This window comes from Lates calcarifer, linkage group LG19 (assembly GCF_001640805.2).
Source record: "Lates calcarifer isolate ASB-BC8 linkage group LG19, TLL_Latcal_v3, whole genome shotgun sequence".
Lineage (NCBI taxonomy): Eukaryota > Metazoa > Chordata > Actinopteri > Centropomidae > Lates > Lates calcarifer.
Window position 1 is genome coordinate 13541435 of NC_066851.1, and position 20062 is coordinate 13561496.

The following is a 20062-nucleotide window of genomic DNA, read 5'->3' on the forward strand; positions in this document are numbered from 1 at the left end:
AATTTAGTCTGTCAGGCAGACAGACAGGCACTGTTTGCAGGCTGTGTACTGTCTACGGAGACGTCAACAAATCAGAAGCGTTATGTTTAAGTGCTAGGATAAAGCAGATGATCGCGGCTGGGGTCAGGATTTGACACCCCGACCTTTAAATCCCGAAGTTATCGAGCCGGAAATTGTGCCTGAGAACTGTTGTCAGGGCAGAACAGACCCTTGCAGAGATGCAGTGAAGTCATTGGCTGATAGTAATGGCGCGGCTTTGTGAAGACTGGTAGCTGAAGCAGCGGTATGTCTAATATGTAGCGCTGTTTTTATGAGATAACGACCACGATCGGATACATAGATGACATCGAGATCATTAAAGCGCAAACAAAGACGCGTATCAGTGAAAATGAAGTGAAAAAGTTGCTAATAATCGCGACTTTATAGCTTGTCCGTTAGCACTCGTCTAGCTAAAGCGAAGCGCGCTGCGTTGTTGTCATTTACTTCTACAGCTTCGGAGCTGAATCAAGATGAGCTCGTCGCGGGAGATAAAACGTAAGTTTACTTCACTTTAACTCGTGTTTGGGAGTTGACATGTGTTTACGTTGTTGTAGTAAATGTTGAATGGGTGATTTACTCTGCAGAGCTGCAGAAAGCAAAGAGCAAAGCCCAGAACAGCAGCAACTTAAAAGAGGAGGCTAACATCTGTAACCAGCTAGGAGAGCTGCTGTCCAGAAATGGTAAGTAGTTTATAATGAGAACTGGGATCAGGGTTGATCGTGCTAGTCAACAGACATGTTGGATCCTAATAATGCAGAATATACATTATTACTTGTTCTAATGTGAAATATATAACACAAGGTTTAGACGATTATTCTTAATAGACTTAGCTTGTGTGCCTTTACAAATTCTATATCTAAATTTATTGTTTTAAATGACCCATCTATCTCTTCCTTTTTGAGGCATTGCACTCTACACTTTGAAAGTGCAGTATAAAACTGACTTCTACATCTCCTTGTTTAGTCAGCTTGTCCTGTCTAAATCTTTGTGTATCTCAGGTGATTATGAGGCTGCCATTAGGGAGCACCAGCAGGAGCTGGCCCTCTCTGAGGTGCTGAATGACGTGATTGGCCGAGCCGTGGCCAATCGTAAGATAGGAGAGTGTTATGCAGAGATGGGAAACATTGAGGCTGCTTTGAAAGTGAGTAGATTTTCAAATTATTCAGAGCTGTGCTGTGCACTGTACCTCAGTGCTGTAGTGATACAGATTTTGGGGACAACATTGCAGTCTCAAAAAGATGTTTAGGAAGCAGATAAAGTGTTGTATGTATTTGTCTTCCTCAGCACCAGCGGTGTCACCTGGACTTGGCTCGCTCTGTTAGAGATCACGCAGAGGAACAAAGGGCGCTGGCTACTATTGGTCGAACCTACCTCTTCCGTTATGAATCAGACCAGTCGAGGACCAGTTTAGAGCATGCTGAGGATGCCTTCAGGAAGAGCTTGGCCATTGTGGATGATCGTCTAGAAGGTGTGTATCTGCAGGGATTTGTAAAGAATATAGCTGTGTAGTTTTTGATCATTTGTTTGTCTTAACATTTTCCATTTTTCTTAACTCCAGGGACAGTGCCAGGGCGTGAGATTAGTGAGATGAAGGCTCGTCTGTTCCTCAATCTCGGTCTGGTCTGTGATCATCTCGGGGAGCCCAAACGCTGCAGCGAGTTTATCAGACGAAGCGTCTTCATTGCTGAGTATGAAAATCCTAAACTGTACTTTATCTCAATGGAAAAACTTGTCAGGAACGTCCCGTTTGTTAATGGTTCTGTCTTCCTCCATTTTTGTCATACAAAGGAGGAGCCAGCTGCTGGAGGATCTGTACCGTGCAAACTTCAACCTGGGCAACATCTCCTTTCGTAATGGTCAACACTCCAACGCTGTGCGCTGCCTAGAGCAAGCCAAAGAGTGTGCCAGAAAGATTAAAGACAAGTTCAGTGAGAGTGAGTGCTTTCACTGCATCGGCAAGGTATGAACTGAGCCAACTCTCCTATTTTCTGCTGCTGTGATTGCACAGTTTGTAATCAGCGCATGCTTGTGATGTTTATCCACAGGTGCAGCTGTCTCTCGGTGATTTTGTAGCAGCTAGACGATCTCTGAAGAAGGCTCTCTTGCTGGGTTCCCAGCAGCCCCTGGACAGGCAGGCAGTGAAGAAAGCTTTCAAATACGGTGACTGAACAAGTTTTGATTCACCCAGTCTCATTAATCATATGTTTAATGTTTTTCTCTTCAAGATACTTGAGTTGATGACATTATTCTGTTTTATTTTTTTCCAATTTCACAGCTGACCAAGGCTGTAAATTAGAGGAAGAGCTTGGGGACGATCAGGGTAAAAGACTGGGCTCTCATCAGGCTGTGGAGCTGGCAGAGCAGCTGGGGGACCTCTACTGTAAAGTTGGCTGCTACAGCAAAGCTCTGGATGCCTATCAAGCTCAGGTGAGGGTCATCAAAAGAATATTTACTGCATTTTAACTCCTCTCTGTACACTGCCAGGGCATTCAATTTATAAGCTGTGTTGTCATGTTGTGTGTAGCTTAAGGGCGCTGAGACACTGGGAAAGGCCACCCGGGAGCTTGCTGTAATCCACGTGTCCCTGGCTGCAACGTACGCAGACCTGAGGCAGCACAGCAAGGCGGTGGAACACTACAGACAGGAGCTGGCTCTGAGACAGGGCAGCTCCTCTGAGGTGAATTTGACCAACCAAATGGGTATTAAGTGTTGCACTATGATCTCCTCCAGAATTACCAACTACCAACAAGAGACCTAATGTATATTTAATGCTATAATTGTATGAACGATTGTACAAACGGATCAATTTACTTTGCTTACATTTCAAGGTAGGCAATAAATGTGTGTGTACTTTTTTAGCTTCCTTTACATGCACTTCTTCATATATAGTCTTTAAAATGTCCATAAAAGAAGGAGGACTTTCTTCTGTTATTTCAATGAATCATATGTAAAAGGTACATTTGTTGAGACATGGAAAATAAATCACAAAACATGAGTTCCTTTTTTTAAAAAAAAGAAAAAAGCTTTAATAATATGACAATACTAGAAAATACCATAATTGGTAAATCTCAGTATTTTGCCCGTCGTTTATTCATTCCTTCATTCAGTTGGTGTCCATACTTATCACCTGAATCTGTGTCTATCAGGAATGTAGCACTTGGCTGAACATCGCAGCGGCTCAGGAGGAGAGCGGCGTTTCCTTCCAGGATATAGACAGCAGCTACAGCACGGCTTTACGTTGCGCTGAGAAGTCCCGGCAGGCCAGACTGAAGGTGATATGAACAGCTAAAAGTATTCCAAAAATTTTCAGACCAAATTAAGAAGCTGATTAAATATGAAAAAAGTTTTTTATAGCACCCTTCTTATTTAGCTGGAAACCTACAGGCACAGTCACACCATAAATTTATTTATTGGAATAAACTAAACTGGAGACTTTTTGAAGTTTTCCTCTCTTGCCCTCCAACAGAAACGTGTGCTGAGGCTGTGGCTGGCATCCCAGAGACGGAGAGGCTCATTAGACGCTGACGACACCGAGGCGAGGCTGCACGAGCTGTGTGCCGCAGAGGGCTGGTGTCCAGACGGGAGTGATGGTGAGGAGGATGAAGAGGAGGAGATGGACAACAGCGAACCTCTGGATGACAGCGACGTCGTCCTCTCAGATTCAGGTGGGCCTCGCGTCGTCGAACTGTGACACCTCTCGACTTTTTGATTAGATTAAAGTTATCTTATGTCTGTCTTTTCACGCCATCTCTAGATGATGATTTGGAGGGGTATGACAAGATGGTGTCAGGAAGGAGGAAGGCTGGAAGGGTGAGTCATTTAGAAGTTACTTTGCACAAGCGATCGCCCCCTCTTTAATGCGGATGTCTTACATCTTCACTGTTTCACCCTCTGACCCTCTTACATCGCGTGCTGCCCCATTATCTGTTTCCTTGCTTTAGTGGAACAAGAGGAACGAGAAGGGTGAGACGTCTCTGCACAGAGCATGTATAGATGGAAACCTGAAGCAGGTCCAGTACCTGGTAGAACAGGTGAGAGAAACAAAAAAAAAAAATACAGCTTTTATTGAAAATGTGACCAAAAAAGCACATTAAAGTCAAAAGACAGATAAAGACAGATAAATAAAATCCTAAAGAGAATAAACACTAACAAACCTCTTGGACTTGAGTTTCTTGTCTGAGCTTGTTAAATATTTACTCAGCTATGAATCATTGATAAAGGGTGATGTTCATGAAGATGAAAGAGTAAAAAGTAAAGTCTGCAGACAGAAGCTGTAACATCAGGCAACCTGGACAGTTTGGTGATTTTTTTTCCTGCTTGTCTCCATATCAGGGTCACCCAGTGAACCCCAGAGACTACTGTGGATGGACTCCCCTGCATGAGGCCTGCAACCACGGTCACTATGGTAACTGATTTAGGATTAACTACATCGAACCACGTTTAAAAGTTGTTTTATGAAAATGAAAAAAAAACCCTCTTCCATCCTCTTGTCATCCTTTGTCTGTCTTTCTGTCATGCAGACATTGTAGCCTTGCTGCTGGAGCGCGGCGCTAACATCAATGATCCCTGGTGGTCCCTTGTGTGAAGGAGTGACTCCTCTTCATGATGCCCTTGCTTGTGGCAATTTAAAAGTTGCGAGGCTCTTGGTGGAACGAGGGGCTTCTGTCACCCTACGCAACTCCAAGGTGTGTGTGTGTGCATGTGTGGGGTTATTAGTGACCAGTGTTGGTATTATAGAAATGACCCCACCTCTCTACAGAAATAAATCCCATTCTTAATTGCACTTGTGTGTGTATCTGTTTATCATACTGTCACTCTCTGTCAGGGTGAGGCGGCCATAGACACCCTGCGTCATTGGCAGAGGACGTACAGCAGAGAGCTGGACCAGGAGACCAAACAGGAGTGTATAGCTACAGAGAGACTGCTGAGGAAAGCACTGGCAGGGGGAGGTGAGGCTTCTTTTTTTTTTTTTTTTTAACATCGTCTCGGCCTCAGTTTGCCCTTTAAATGCCCTCTCAAGCACTCATCTTCCCCACTTATCTCTGCCTAACACAGTTCCCGCTGCTCCGGCCCCAGCCAAGCCTTTTGATGCCCTGCAGGACAGCCAGCTGTTTGATGCCGAGAACTCGGAGCCGCTGTCGTCCTCTGGAGGGGGCTGCTCCACCAGCCAAGAGTGGCCTCGCAGCAGCAGCAGCTGCAGCAGGAACTCTGAGGTGAAGGCGGCACCTGCCAGCCCCAAACGGTGGCAGAGCAACGGTTCAACACAGCGGCACAGAGCCAGAGGAACAGAGGCTGCTGTTCTGTATGGGGTAACGTCTGATTAATGTTTACTATGCGGATAAAAATACAACATAACTTCTACAGATCTGCAGTTTCATTATTTGTTTGTATGTACATGTGTTCCTTAGAATAACAGCAGCAGCTCAGACGACAGTGACTCCGACTGCCCCATCAGCCCCCTCCGTCCCGTCCGCCCCAGACACAGTTTCCCAGCAGCCCCGAGTCAAAAGGAAGTACCGGCAAACAAAGAAACCAGCTCGATCCCCACCTCGGGTCGAGAAGGCGTCAGAGAGGCCCCCGCGCCGTCTGTCTTCGCACGACAGGAGTACCACAGCGCCATCCGAGGATTGGGCAGCGCCAAAACTCTTCTGCAGGGTCTTTCACAGCCCCAGTTCTCCAGCACACCAGCTGTATCGTCATCCAGCAACAGATCAGCCCTGGTTCCCGAGGAGGAGTATCTAGCCGATGACTGGCTGGAGGATGATTTGGGGGAAATTCAGCCGAAGAAGAAGAGGAGGCTTCGAGTGGAGCAGAACGGGATGAACAGGGAGGACGGCGCCGCGTTTTCAGCAGCCAAAAGTCAGAACAGGCACTTAAACTCCAACACAAACTGCAGAGGTAATGCGTTCATTTTCATTTTAGTATTTTATTTTATTTTACTCCACATTGCTTTGCTTATTTTACCCTCACTATGCTGCTCCTCTTTCAGGTTCTGCAGTTCCCTCATCCTCCAGCAGGAGTCTCTCTCTGAAAAAGAATGGCTCTCTGAAGCCTCACCAGGTCAAAATGACTCAGATGCCCGGCATGGTGAGGCTGGGCAGACGAGAGGTCAACAGGTCTCACAGCCCCACGATTACGGATGATGACGACATTAGACCCGAAACCCCTCCACCACCTCCTCCACAAATACACATGCAGGTCAGAAGAGCATTACTGTTTTGAAAAATGCTCGTAACACAATTTAAAATGAAGAATTTTGTGACAAACCAATTATATCTTTTCCATATTACCAGACGTGTGTGTGTGTGTGTGTGTGTGTGGACACATACACGTGAAAGAAGCCAGTTTGTAATGCTTATATCTGTTTTACATTGCAGCCTCCAACTCAAACATTGGCTGCTCCGATGCCTCCACCAATCAGAATGAGGGTCAGAGTCCAGGACGATGTTTTCCTCATCCCAGTCCCACAAAGGTTGAAAACATACAATAGATCGTATTAAAGAATGAATAGATGTCAGAATTGTCAATGATGTCAAATTACAAGCTTTGTACTTCTTAGATACTGTTATAGCAGTGTCAGTTTTTACAATTTGGTGATTTAACGTTGAACTTTTGTTTAATACTGGTGTTTTTGCACTCCACTCCACTGTGTTTTCAGTGAGGCAGACTCCTGCACTGTGTCGTGGCTGTGTGAGCAGGCGGCTCAGCGTTACTACCAGAAATGTGGCCTCCTGCCTCGTCTCTCGCTGCAGAAAGAAGGTGCTCTTCTCTCCCCGCAGGACCTGCTGCTGGCCGTCCTGCACACCAATGAAGAGGTGAGGCCACTTAAGAAAAGTGTCTCGCATTAAGGCTGTTTTTAAGATTACTTGCTTTCATCAGGACAGAATTATAATGTTGTGGTGTGTTGCAGGTTTTGGCTGAAGTGTGCTCCTGGAACCTCCCTCCGCTGCCTGAGCGTTACAAAAAGGCCTGTCAAAGCCTGGCAGTGGGTGAGCACCACATGTACACACACAAATACACACAAACTCAATGTCGATAATCGGTCATGAAACAAGGTGTGTCTTTGCCCCCCTCCTCACAGAAGAGAACAAGCGCGTCACCCGGCTGTGTGAGGTGCAGGACGGGAGCTCCTCTGTGTCGGTCTGTGGCCTCAGTTTGGCCCCCTCTTCCCTCAACCCGCTGCTTCGCGCCCTAAAACTTCAGACCAGCCTCACCGAGCTGAGGATTTCCGGCAACCGTCTCCGCGACGACCTTCTCCCCGAGCTGGTCGCCACGGCTGTCACCATGCCTCGGCTTCGGCTGCTGGACATTTCTGCCAATCACATTACAGGGGAGGGGCTGGAGAAGGCAGTAAATGCTTTAACGGGACAGAGCCATCCTGCGTTTCCGGTAAAGAGCTCAACTGGACCAGTCTGTTTTTGTTTTTTTTGTTTGTTTTGTTTTTGTTTTTTAATTTCACCTGGTGTGTCAGTGTTTCCTGTGAGATTCCACTCAGCTTGGGTGATACTGTTTGGATCCAGATTATGTTTAAAATGAACACTGTAGTAAATTACAATTATATATATTTGAATTTAAGGATCTTTAAAAGGTAAATAAACCTTGCATTGTTGGCAACAGGAAGTAGCTATTTTAAAGCCTCAACTAAAATGACTTATATAACTGTTTTTTCATTGTCATCATTTTCAAGTGTGAAGTTGTCACTGACATCTCGGTTAGTGTGATTACTGAAAATCACAATGCCCCACCCCCTCACCCGACCCCTCTCCCCTCTACGTGCCTTTTTCTGTTTAGGTGTCAAACCACAGTGTCAAAACAGTCATCTCAAAAGTCCTGCACATTTTACCATCACATCTGAGAATGACACACAATTTCTAATTGAATTAAAAGATAATTCTAGCTGTGGTTTCCTCTACCAGTGCCTGGAGGAGCTCGACCTCAGTATGAATCCTCTGGGTGACGGTGTGTCAGAGTCCCTGTCCTGTCTGCTGTCCTGCTGCCCTCTGTTAGCCAAGCTGTCTCTGCAGGCCTGTGGCTTCACTGCTCGTTTCCTCCAGCAGCATCGACTGCTGCTGGCCGGCGCTCTGACAGGTAATGGCCCAGAATGTTAAAGTTGTGTGTGCTTTGGTAGGTTTTAATGTGGAGTTTGCAGTAAGTGGCTGAACAGCAGCTTCCTCTTTTAATCTAATCCTTGTACTATCAGCAAAGCCCTGTTGAGAGGTTTAACTGACAAGAAGAGCCATGTTGTCTTAATGATTAAAGTTGGAGCGGAAGGAGATGAAGCTCTTTTCTTTATGATATGCTATTATTCATGTGCCAGCCAAGTATCTAAGATTCATTTCAGTCTGGGTTCATTTGAAAAAATATGTTTCTGGAGGGTTTAAAATCACTAATTACTTATAGATGTACTATCATTTGATCATTAAGGAACTGGCCACCTGAAATCAGTGTGTCTATCCCACAATGCACTGGGCTCCACTGGCTTTGAGCTGGTGTTGAAGACTCTGCCTCTCCACTGCCTCACACACCTGGACCTGTCTGCCATCCGCAGGGGTCCTGCTGATTTCCCGGCACTTGAACACCTCACCAAAGTCCTGTCACAGGTACACACACATACACACACACACACCACACACACACACACATCATGTACTGTAATATACAATATTATTACTGATTACTGTATTGATTGATTGACAGTAGAAACAAGTGAAGGTGTTTGTCTTTAATTCTAGGATGAGTGCTCTCTGACCCACCTGAGTCTGGCAGCAAACGGGTTGACGGACAGCAGTGTAGCCACCTTGGCCAGGTGTGTGTGTGTGTGTGTGTGTGTCTATGCTGGGGTATTTTTCTGTGAAAACTTGCATGACTCATCATCAGAATTATTTCTTTAGTTTGATCTGTTGTCACTTATTTGCTTCTGCAGCTGCCTATTTCTCTGAGTAATTCATTTTTCTTTTAAATCCTGTCCAGGTGCCTGCCTTCATGCCAGTCTTTGGTGAGTTTAAACTTGTCAGGAAACCCATCTGTGACCTCAGCAGGACTTCACAGCATCCTGAACTCTCTCAGAGAGACTTCTCGACCTTTGACCCTTCTAAACCTTCAAGGTATGTGCTGTATGTGTATGTTCAAAAGTGACATGGGCTGATGCAGATTTTATTTTGATTGTATTATGTTCACATACTGTTCATATTTGTATGAGGTCAGCAAGTTTGGTTTGTGTTAATTCATGTTTCTATATAATTGTGTTATATAAATGGCCAAATGTGAAATAAAACTATTAATTCATTTATTCATTTACTGCATTTCTTGGCATATTACTGCCACCAATTGTCCATCAGTAGAATTGCGTGAAAAGACCAGCTCATAAAAACATTGCTTAATAGATACTGGTCAAAATCTCCACAAGGTGCCTTTAATGAGGGCTTGTTATGCATAAAGTTAACTGATTTAAGGGTGAGTAAAATATCTTGAGGCTAGGTTTGGATACTTAATCTTGATGGCAAAAAAAGAATATTGGGAATATCTTGTATACACTGAGTTTCTGCTTGTTGCTTCCCCCTCAGGTTGTCAGGTGTCGGGCCCCTGGGACAGTGCAGGTCTGGATGGTTTGCCAGAGCTGGTCAAGGATCTCCGTCTTTGCTCTCAGGGACTCAACAAGCTGGATAGGCAGGCTTTAAAGCAGAGCTGGGACAACTGTCAGTCACACGGACACTTCATTGACCGAAACGCCAAGTGCCTGCTCTCTGCCGCAGCCTCCTCATGAAGAGGGAAAATAAAATCTGCTTCATCTTCATCTGAAATCAGTAGCTTACTTGTGTTTTATTAAGTCATAAACACACAGCACAAAGGGTGGTTTTCCTTTTTTTTTTTTTTTAAGGTTTTGTTCAGTTAGCAGTGACAGCTTGAGGCTGCACTCTTAAATCTTCAAAAGGACTACGCTGAAAAAATAACTAGTGACACTGTAAAAAGCTCATGTTTCATGTAATTTGTGCACCTTATTTATGTGTACCTATGAAACTTGTATGTGTATAAAAACCATTTGGTAGCAGTGGTAATGCTCCTTTGTCCTCAACCCACTGAATCATTGTCTGATTTGATTAAAAAAATATATTAAAGTAACTCATGATGCTCTTGTCTTTCAGTGGCCCATTTTAATCTATGAAGAAAAATGTTCAGGTTCATATAAATCCAGAACGAAGAAGATTTTTTACTTATCTTATATATCAGATGTATTTACCACATAAAACTGTTTGTCACACCCCCATGTCACATGCATCACCACTAAGCACGTCAGCTTGTGGTTTCTGTATCTTTGTGATTAAAGAATGTGGGTGCAATGCTGTCTGAGTTCAATGTTGCCCACAGATCCTTGTCTGTATATTAAGATATTAGAATAAAACGGTCTAAGATTTCATTTCTGTCCTTGCAGGATATGGAAGTCCAAGTGTGCCAACAATGAAATAATGTAATGTGATTGAAATTTAATGCTTCACATGTGTATGCATGATTTATGGAATGCACATATTTTTACTGTTTGAAAATACAGAATTAAATATTTCATTTTCAAATTGCAACAATGCCAGTGCAACATTTAATTTAAAATAAAGTTGCAAACTGGACTTTAAATTCTCTCAATTCTAAATGAAAATGAAATAGAAATATAATTGTACAGTTATCAAAAGCCTAATTTGCATGTTCTATTCTCATCTGATTGATTTGTGTGCCAATGACTAATTCTGGCAGTATGACAGTATTTGTGGGACTGATTCAAATTCAACCGCTGAGGCACATGTGGTAAATATATATATATATATATATATATATATATATGCATGCCACACAGTGCCAGGATGTGGTTTACTAATGTTTTAACTGGTTTTGGACAGGTGAAATTAGTTATATTAAGATTTGACAGCACAGACAATTCATTTGATCTTTTCATTTGCTGGCAGTAAGAATACCACTGACAGAATTTTTTTTTTTTTGGCAATGTAGTATTTGAATATAATTTTGCTTAAATGGAAAATTAAAGGCATAGAAGTGAACAGGACTAAGACAGCCACTCTAGCAGCTCTGTGACATTAAAGCAGTGCTTCGAGCTAAATGCTAACACCAGCATGCTAACATGTCGATTTTCAGCAGGTGCAATAATACCATGTTCAGGATCATTTGCAAATTAGCTGTCAGTTTTACAAGTGTATAGTAACAAACCAAAGTATGAGACAGAGTTAAATTTTGACCTGCTGACAGCACTATAGGAATCAGGGTATCATAAATGTCTAAAGTTCATAACAATGCCTTAAATGGCCATTGAGATATTTCAGCCTGGACCAAAGTGGTGGACTGATCAACAGACAGACATGTCGATCCATGCAGCTGCTTCTAGCTTGGATAAAAATATACAGTATCACCAGACTTATCCTCTGATGTTGTGAATCGCCTTTTTAATTATAATTTTGTATGTAATAATGTATGTTGTCATGAAATATTAGCTGATTCACAGATTGGTGCATATCAGTTGCTTTAGTGACGGCTGTAGTACTTTAATTAGGCAAGATTTCACTGTGTTTGTTTATTTGCTCACTTCATTAAAAAAATAATAAGAAATTACTCCTGAATCTTTTCAGTCATGTCCATGAATATGAGGAACCAAGAACTGAAGTTATGGCTAAGAGTGTCTGAGATAGTGTGTGCTGCAGTGAGCCCTTCTCATATGCAGACCAATCACAAATAATATCTTTAGTTAGAGGGTGGGGGGTGGGGACGGGGTACTGGGGGTTAACAGCACCCCACAACATCCTGTCAGAGGAAGGCTGATTAGTAATGGTTGTTTTGTTTCTTTATCATTTTGACTATGACAGTTTCAAGTTCAACAGTGACCTTAATTATGTTTGCTGTCTTTAATACTTTAATTCATACACAAAAATGAAATTACAACAATTATCTGTTGTTTGGCCATTTTTGAGCCATCCATCCAACCTCAAAAGTTTTCTCATTACTATCGCTGTTATTATTTGCCAGTATAGTTAAAGGCATTCTATTTGAGCTGAAGTGCTAAATGCATTTTGCAGTTGCCATTGTTGTCTGTTAAAGTCAAACTCAAGTGAGCATTTTTCTGAGAAGTCACCACAAAAACCACAAGAAATTCTCATGTGCATCTTGGCTCAGCAAGATGGATGTTGCAGCAGCACTGTGATCATATTGCCAGTGTTGGGTGAACATGTATACATAATGACTGGTCAGACTGGCCATATTAAACCTTAAATGGAACTCACATTCTGTAATTTAATTCTTTTCAAAATTACAAGAAAGAGTTGCGCCTCAGTAACTTTCAGCCCACATATCTGACTGTAAGCTATTTGAAACTTTTCAGTCTCCTTTCAGGGTCTGTCACTCCTCTGAAACTGCACTTCCTTAAGTGGTGAATGATCCTCTGTTTAATGTGGACTCTGATTTCACCTCTGTGCTTCTTTTACTCAATCTCAGTGCAGCTTCTGATACTTTACAGATCATTGTATATCCCTGGACCAACTGGAAAGTCAATTTGGTGTCTCTGGCATGGCCCTCACATGGTTAAACTCCGACTTATCTGAAAGAACACAGTGTGTTTCCTATCCTAACACTATGTCAGAGTTTTCTTGTGTGAAATATGGTGTACCCCATGGCTCTTCTCTATTTATATTTCATGTCTCAGCCACATCATACACAGTCATGGAAGTACTTTCCACTGCTATGCTGATAATACTCAGCTGTATATTACTGTAAAGGTGAATAACCCAACTCAAATGATTAAATTAGAGGCTGTTTACAGGTTGTCCGTCACATTTTTGTGAGTGTGATATCTCGGGAACGCCTTGAGGGAATTTCTTCAAATTTGGCACAAATGTTCATTTTCAGTTTTCTTAAACCAACCCTTTACTAAAGTGAAAATATACAAAATTGGGGTTATGATGCCTTAGCATACTGTTAAGTGCAGTTGCAAGTCAAACCTGACATTGTGTTTAGCCCAACAAAGAATATTCATAAATCATAAATTCATAAAATTTGAAATGCAAGTATTTATTGAAATCAATTGTGTACAGATACAGAAGTGGAAAGTTACACTACAAGGACTGCAAACTAAATAACAGCACTTGCCAAAGTGCAGTGCAGACAAAATGCAGTGACAAAAAGAAGGCTGAAATCACTGAGTGTGTGGCCAGTCTCTACCACAAAACACCCACTGTTTTTCTTTTTAAATCACAAATTAATGCAGTTTTATTTTTATTCATGCATACAGCATCAGGGAAATTTCTTCATTTTAATTTGAGGATATTCGTCTCCGAGATAAAAGAGCTCGTTCAGCAGCTCCTTAGGCCTAAAGAGAGCACACCACAAACAAAGAGGAGGAGCACAAATATTATCAGTGATGGAGGAAGTAACAAAATCATTAGTATTTCAGTAGCAATAACACACATTATGAAAATACTCCATTTCAAATAAAAATTCTGCATTGAAAAGTTCACCTAAGTAAGAGGATAAAAATACTACCAACAAAATGCACTTGAAGTATCAAAAGTATGTCTCCATCAGTGTTATACTAATATACCACTCATTATTATTTATTTATGTATTAATCTTTAAGTCTTATTTTAATGTTATAATTGGTCTCAGTTACTTTACATTACTTGTTGGATAGTTTAATCTGTAACAGTGATCACATGTAATGAACTAATGTATGTAATGATCAGATGTTTTGCATGTATAATTTTAATATGAAAAGTGTAGCTGTCAAATGAAAAAAAAAAAGTAAATGAAATGTAGTAGACTAGAGGTATGAAGAAGCACAACATACTCAAGTAAACTACAAAAGAAGAATTGTAGTTAAAGTTGCTACAATATGAGAAATAAAGACTCTTGTGAAGATACACTGTTTTACATTTTGGTTAAAACCTCCAGAGCAGTGTATCCATGTAGTTTCAGGTTAATATTATGACAGGCTGGTAACTCACTTGCAGGCTCCGGTGTTCACACAGATTGTCCTCACATCATCAGAGGTCGTGAGCTCCTCGATTAATTCTCCGAGGTGTGTCTTCACAAATTTGTGGCACGCAGACTTCAAGAGGCCAATTTCATTGCAGACAGGCATTCAACTTTGATTTCACGTTCTGTAAGAATAAAAAAAATACATCATTACTCCATCCATGATGCCATTCATCACAATGTTTAGGGCTTGTGGACACTTTGTTTTACCTCTGAGGTGGCATTTGGTCCAAGGACTTTCTTCACTTTGTTCAAAGCCCACTTGCATGCCCAGCACAAACCTGGAATCTGCAAATGAAAGTAACATATGATTGTACTGAGCCAAGTGTTGTTGTGTCTTCCAAACAACTGGTATTTGGTGAAACTTTTGGTTCTGTACAAGAGTTTATCATTAGCTAGGAATAAACATATATTTCACTAAAACGCTGCAACTTGAGAACAGTTCACAATGCAAACAGCAACAAAATCAGATACGGACCTCAACTTTCAGTGCTCATGCTCCTGAGTGTGACAATAGCCTATTTATTTTTTGTTGACAGCATGTTGCACTGTTGCATTTTGAGATTATTTACTATTAAATATTGAAGTTTGTTAATAAATGTTTTTAATGGTGCCTGGCATAGTGGCGCTATCCATGGTACTGAAAGTGGGATTTAATTCTGGCATGATAAATGAGCATTTAACCTTTTCTTTTGTTGTGTATGATCACATCCCCCATGTGGCCACACAAGTTAAGAGAATGGACTAAAATATATCTGTAAATGCAGTGGTTCAATTTCCAAAACTGTTTCATTAATGCAATATTTATTGAAATAGCCTGACAGGCTTTGTGGTCTATAGGCCCACTGTCTTTTGACAATTATTTCCATTAATATTGATATAATTTTGTACATTTCAATTGCTGCCTGGCCCAAAGTCAAAGTCAGGGCTACTGAAGTCCACAGAGACACAGCAGATAGAAAGGCGACACCTTACTGAACATGTGTCATCCGATATTTCAAGATGAACACAGAATATCGAAGTACAACCTAGATTCTTTAAAGCAGCCATATTACCTTGCGAGCCCCCACTGAGATTTCCACATCCACCTGCTCCTCATCATCAATGTTGACTTCAAAGCTTCTTCCATGGACTGTCAAAACTGTGAAGGGACAACAAAACAAATGTCTAAGAAAACTTGACAAAGACAATGTTTTACCATGAAAATCATGGAAAATGGTGAACAGAACACACACCTGAACATGTCACCAGGAGGCAAACAAGGAGGACTGAAGACGTTTCCATTGCTGACAGTGAGCAGTGATCTCTGATCTCTCACCTCTGTGTGTGAGATCCTTTTATATGTGAGGTGAGGGGCTGCAGCATCATTACTGCTAAGTCTACTGCAGACGGAAATTAAAACCAAAACTGGTAGCTGGTCACAGTGTTGATTTTCTGAGATGGTTTTGCGGAGACCAGCTACACAGAAAAGTTCCTTCACACGGTATATACAGGAAGTGTAAACCACCTACTCATTTAAATTGTAAAATTTTCCAGTCAGGGCACTTACTCAGTGGTATATATTGTGGTTCACGCTACAAAGTGTCTCTATAAATATCACTCATAAATATATTTCTAATCTGTCTGTTATCTAAGTGTATTATCACTAAAGTGGATTTCAAAATCATTAAGCAGTTCGTGTGTGTAGCAGTTCATATAAAGGAGAGTGAGAGTGAAGCTTAGCTATTCCACACAACAGTTTTCTGTTAGCTAAAGGCTAACTTGGATTTGAGTGGAGCTCTGCATCCTAAAATAATTTGATCCTGACAATCTTTGATGTTTCATTCTGTTAGATTAATCAGTTGTGAATAAATGTTGAACTGTTGTTGATTTAGAGTCTACAACCATGTTAGCAGCTGTATTTAGGTGCTGTGGTGCTAACTGGCAATGCTAGCATGTTAGTGTTTAGCAGGTATACTATTTACCGGGTTCACCATCTTAATTTAGCATGTTAGAATGCTTACATTTGCTTACTATTCTAGCAGTAAACACAAAGTACAGCTGAGATTCATGGGAATGTCAATGTTGCTTTTTTCCCCCCTTTTCTTTTGTTTTTTAAATAACAAAACCAAGGTAGACCCCAGTAGCCTAATGGTTAAGAGACATCAAATAACCACAGGGCCCAGTTCATGCAGCTGATAGTGTATTAATTAGTTAGTTAAAATTAACATTTTGACCTGTTAATGACACTATAGGAGGTTAAGGGATCACCAAAATTCATCCCAAGAGGAACATGAAAATCTGTCCCAAAATCTGGCCATCAACTCAAAATACATTGACACTTTTTACTGCACTGTAAAAACCCATGGCAAAGTGGACTTAGAGACTAAATAGTTTATTCCAAAATGGCATAAATGATTAACTGTTTTTTGGACAGTTTGTGATGGCCTGTAGCTTGACAGTTGCAGTTCAGATGTTGAAGTTTTTGTTTTGATTTAATTTTATATGCATTTTTATTTGTGTAAATGTGTAATTATGTATGATTTTATTTTGTTTGCTATTCCAAAGTACAGTTAGTTTGATTGAGTTTTTTTTTTTTGTTCTTTAGTTTTTCACTGGTTTGATTTGGTCTTTGTCTCAAGTGTTTCTAATTGACATGAGTCAGTACTAATCAGGGTCATCAGTATCACCTGTGCTGGTCACACTGGGTAGGTAGAAATACCTGAGGTGTAACATGGTTTGTCCACAATGAACAATGACTTTTACATCGTTACTAATGTTGATTCCATTCATGTTTCAAACAACTGTAAAAGCTGTGTTGTTGTCTGAGGATAATCTACAACATGACCTCTGAATGTCGGCCAGTGTTTCCACATTCACTGAGATTACACTGAGACTGGCAGAGCGCCAATAACTTTCGCCTCAAAATTTTTCTCCTACAATTCACCTTTCTCATCATTCATAATCTATTGAGGATAAGAGAAGTCTTACAGTCGGTGTCTGCTAGAAATATCAGTCTTAACATTACTGAAATGAGAGGAAAGAGAGAAACAAGACAATATGCATGCAGGAATTTTATTATCAAAATCAAACAGTTGAAACATCATGAGTACACTTCAGGTTGCGGCAGAGATGCATAATGTGTACTATCTATAGACGTGCATTTCTCTTGCAGAGTTTCAGCTTCTTACATATAGCAGTGGGAGTCCCATGGTTGGCTATAGCGTCAATCAGAGAGCTTTTGTACTTGTTGACGATCTTCTTGCAGATCTCGATAAGCCTCAGCTTGTCGCAGACTGTGTTCAGCAGCTCTTCAATTTTTATCTTCAGTAAAAAACATACACAATGTAAAACGTTAGATAAGTAGCACTTCTCATTCATTAATACTGACACTGATCTGATTCAATATAGTTTTAACAACATACAAATTTCTCCAAATCATAAGAATAACAATTTAGAAAATAATATATATAGTATATAGTATATGACGGTGGCCATACAGGTGAAACTCTCTGGCCTCTTTGGTTTTGGCTTGTTTCCTTCAGGTAATTAGGTGGGCGGGGCCGTCCATTTGAGCTGACTGGGAGCACCTGGGCTCGTTGATCCAAGCCACTATAAAAGCTGTCACCTTTGTCCTCTTTGAGGGATTCTCACTGTGTGCTTTGTTTGGGTCATTTCTGATTGTATGCTGTCATTTTTCCTGTTGTTTAGGTTCCAGGACAAAAAGATAATTCAGACTTAAAGAATGTGGGTAGGGGACAAAACAACAAAAGCAAATGCATAGAAAGTCAGCAAAAAATGACCAAGATCGACTTGGATTTGTATGCATTATTAAAAAAACACAAGAACCCAGTGAGAGTTGAATTTGTTTAGGGAGCCTCAGTCAGGCTCTGAATATATGTTGCTCTATTATTCTATTTACTATTCAAGTATTTTTATTTCATTACCTTTGAACAGTCTTTGCCCAGCTGCTGCTTTAATTTGGATACAAGGGACTTACAGGGAGAGCAGGAACCTGGGAGAGCTCTATCCTGCAGAATCTGATACAAACAAAGTGATACAAAATCCAAGTGTTCATGTTTTTTTTTAATGAATGTATCAGCTGATATATTGGTGAGACAGTCAGATAGAAATATGCAGATACATTTATAAAAAAAAAAAAAAGAGGGCTGATGTTTTAAATTAAATTCCTCAGGTTTTCTCACCTCCTCTTCATGGTTTTCTGCTCTTTCCCCTGCATGGTGTTTTAACTGGGAGGGAAAATCTTCCTCCATCTTTAGTCGCTTCCATGAATCACCCACAGCTGAAAAAAAAGAAAAACTAATTATGTCCGGTAATTAAATTACCTGAGGAAATGAAGAAAGAATTCACGTTAGTTTCTTACTTGCAGAGAGCAGGAGAAGAGTGATGCTGATGACAGGATTCATGGCGTTGTTGTCGCTGTTTGATCAGAGTTGTCTTCAGCTTCTCCCTCTGAGGCGTTTTATTCTGTTCCATAGCTTCTGCTATTTGCTTCTTAAACACATTCATCAGCACTTTACTTTCCACAAGAGCATTGCCTGCAAAAGTCAAACACTTCTGAACAAACTGGAGTTACCACCTCGTGGTTGTATGCCTCTGCCAACCACTGTAGTTGTAGTGGCTTGTTGGTGCAGTCAAATGCACCTGATGTGAGCCTCTTGTGTACTGCTTCAGATTTGTGGTAACTTTGTGTAAAGTGGACTAGGTTCTCTGCAAGAGAGGTGCAATAGAAAGCTGAGATCAAATGTATATCGGGGTTAGACTTTTTTCTTACAAAGTGTCACTTGTTTACATGCAGACATGGGCTCTGAGCCGTCTCCTGTGATCCTGTCCCCCAGCTTTTCAGAGCTCATTGTCATTGTTTCTGTTTCGTCAGTGCAGTGTACAGCTGCTCCTCCCGTGGCTCATACATCATCTGTCATCACCTTAAGAGCTAGTTTACACAAGACCTATTGTTTTGTGTAGATTCCTTCCTTCAAAATTCCAGCTTTAGCATCAAGTATGCCTTATTCAAAATGAAACACAAATCTTTATCAATGTAAAGTCATGTGACATTTTTCCCAACATTTGCCATCAACAGATGTTGACAGCAGAACAAGGGCAGCAAATCTTAATAAAATTAAATCAAATCAATTGAATTCTTGTCTTTACAACATATATTTTATGAGTCTGGTTAGACATGGATGTAAACTTCAGCTTGACCGGTTGGAAGAGGAGCACAACTGCAAGGTGCTAATTCTAATTCACTTTTTAAAGTAACATTGTCCTTGAATGGTAATTGACTGTCACTGAAACACAACCCAATGCAATTTTCCGACCACTGGCAGACAAATACCAATGAACCCTATATCGGAAACACCAAAATGTTAACCCTTTGTGCAAACACCTATTCAGCTTTACTCCTTTCTAGAAGAAGTACTTTCGTGCAAAACTGTTGCCACAGCTGTTGAACAAGTCTCTAGGTGTAAACTCCACCCACATGTGCTCTAAGCACATGGTGTACTTTGAATAGTTGTAATTCAAATAGCTTTAATTGCAGAGTTACCTCAAACCCACAACCTGATAAAGTCTCTGTCTGTCTCTGTCTCTCTGTCTGCCAAAAGTCAATTAGATACCACTTTTTGTTTTGTTCCCATGTGCAGTTCAACATCTCACCTACTCCTGCGGTTCATGAAAAACCTTGCTAGTTCACAGAAGAGTATTTATTACCAAAAGAATAACACATACAAGTTTGTTCTGATATTGTTTGCAGTTTCTTTATTGGTTTTCACAGGTTCAGCTGTTGAGAATGAAACACAGACCACTAACAACTCCTCTTTCTCTTGCCTTCTTCACACGACATATTTAACCCTCACAGTGCATGGGTGGGTAGGCAACTAGGTTTTCTACCATTTGTTGATATAATCTGACATCTGCAAACAATCAAGATAAGTATTGCCACAATTTCATGTCAGACTTGTCAGATTAGCATTATAAAATAACAGAAACAAAAGGAAATGGC

The 20062-nt window shown here is 40.9% G+C and overlaps 3 protein-coding genes across 3 annotated transcripts; 1 reads left to right on the forward strand and 2 right to left on the reverse strand.

Annotated features, from left to right (window-relative positions):
• The first annotated feature begins 256 nt into the window (after positions 1–256).
• On the forward strand, positions 257–10169 carry tonsl (tonsoku-like, DNA repair protein). Its single transcript, XM_018663660.2, is given in 29 exon segments — positions 257–534; positions 624–719; positions 1038–1180; positions 1324–1507; positions 1598–1727; positions 1828–1999; positions 2085–2199; positions 2315–2466; positions 2564–2716; positions 3186–3311; positions 3506–3704; positions 3794–3849; positions 3981–4070; positions 4372–4444; positions 4560–4603; positions 4605–4724; positions 4865–4988; positions 5095–5348; positions 5448–5937; positions 6029–6237; positions 6417–6511; positions 6698–6854; positions 6950–7028; positions 7121–7428; positions 7956–8127; positions 8464–8639; positions 8772–8845; positions 9010–9143; positions 9603–10169. Coding segments are annotated over 29 exon segments (4350 nt in total). The 5' UTR covers positions 257–509; the 3' UTR covers positions 9803–10169.
• Positions 10170–13082: 2913 nt separating this feature from the next.
• LOC108874853 (antimicrobial peptide NK-lysin-like) lies at positions 13083–15453 on the reverse strand. Its single transcript, XM_018663395.2, is given in 6 exon segments — positions 13083–13396; positions 14031–14161; positions 14163–14186; positions 14272–14349; positions 15117–15202; positions 15297–15453. Coding segments are annotated over 6 exon segments (444 nt in total). The 5' UTR covers positions 15346–15453; the 3' UTR covers positions 13083–13320.
• Positions 15454–17101: 1648 nt separating this feature from the next.
• Positions 17102–18746, reverse strand: LOC108874864 (saposin-C). The gene is made up of 4 exons (XM_018663406.2): positions 18425–18746; positions 18246–18343; positions 17988–18080; positions 17102–17364 (listed from the first exon to the last, which is right to left on the reverse strand). The coding sequence occupies exons 1-4, from the start codon at positions 18465–18467 to the stop codon at positions 17191–17193; spliced, it is 408 nt and encodes a 135-aa protein (XP_018518922.1). The 5' UTR covers positions 18468–18746; the 3' UTR covers positions 17102–17190.
• Positions 18747–20062: the final 1316 nt, after the last annotated feature.

What these genes read in the sequence shown, in the direction of transcription:
- LOC108874864 (XM_018663406.2), bottom strand. Translation starts at nt 18,467, where the DNA reads ATGAATCCTGTCATCAGCATCACTCTTCTCCTGCTCTCTGCAA. An exon ending in TCTTCTCCTGCTCTCTGCAA is followed by an intron (nt 18,344 to 18,424) that starts GTAAGAAACTAA and finishes CTTTTTTTTCAG; the next exon opens with CTGTGGGTGATTCATGGAAG. An exon ending in TGGGCAAAGACTGTTCAAAG is followed by an intron (nt 17,365 to 17,987) that starts GTAATGAAATAA and finishes TTTTTACTGAAG; the next exon opens with ATAAAAATTGAAGAGCTGCT.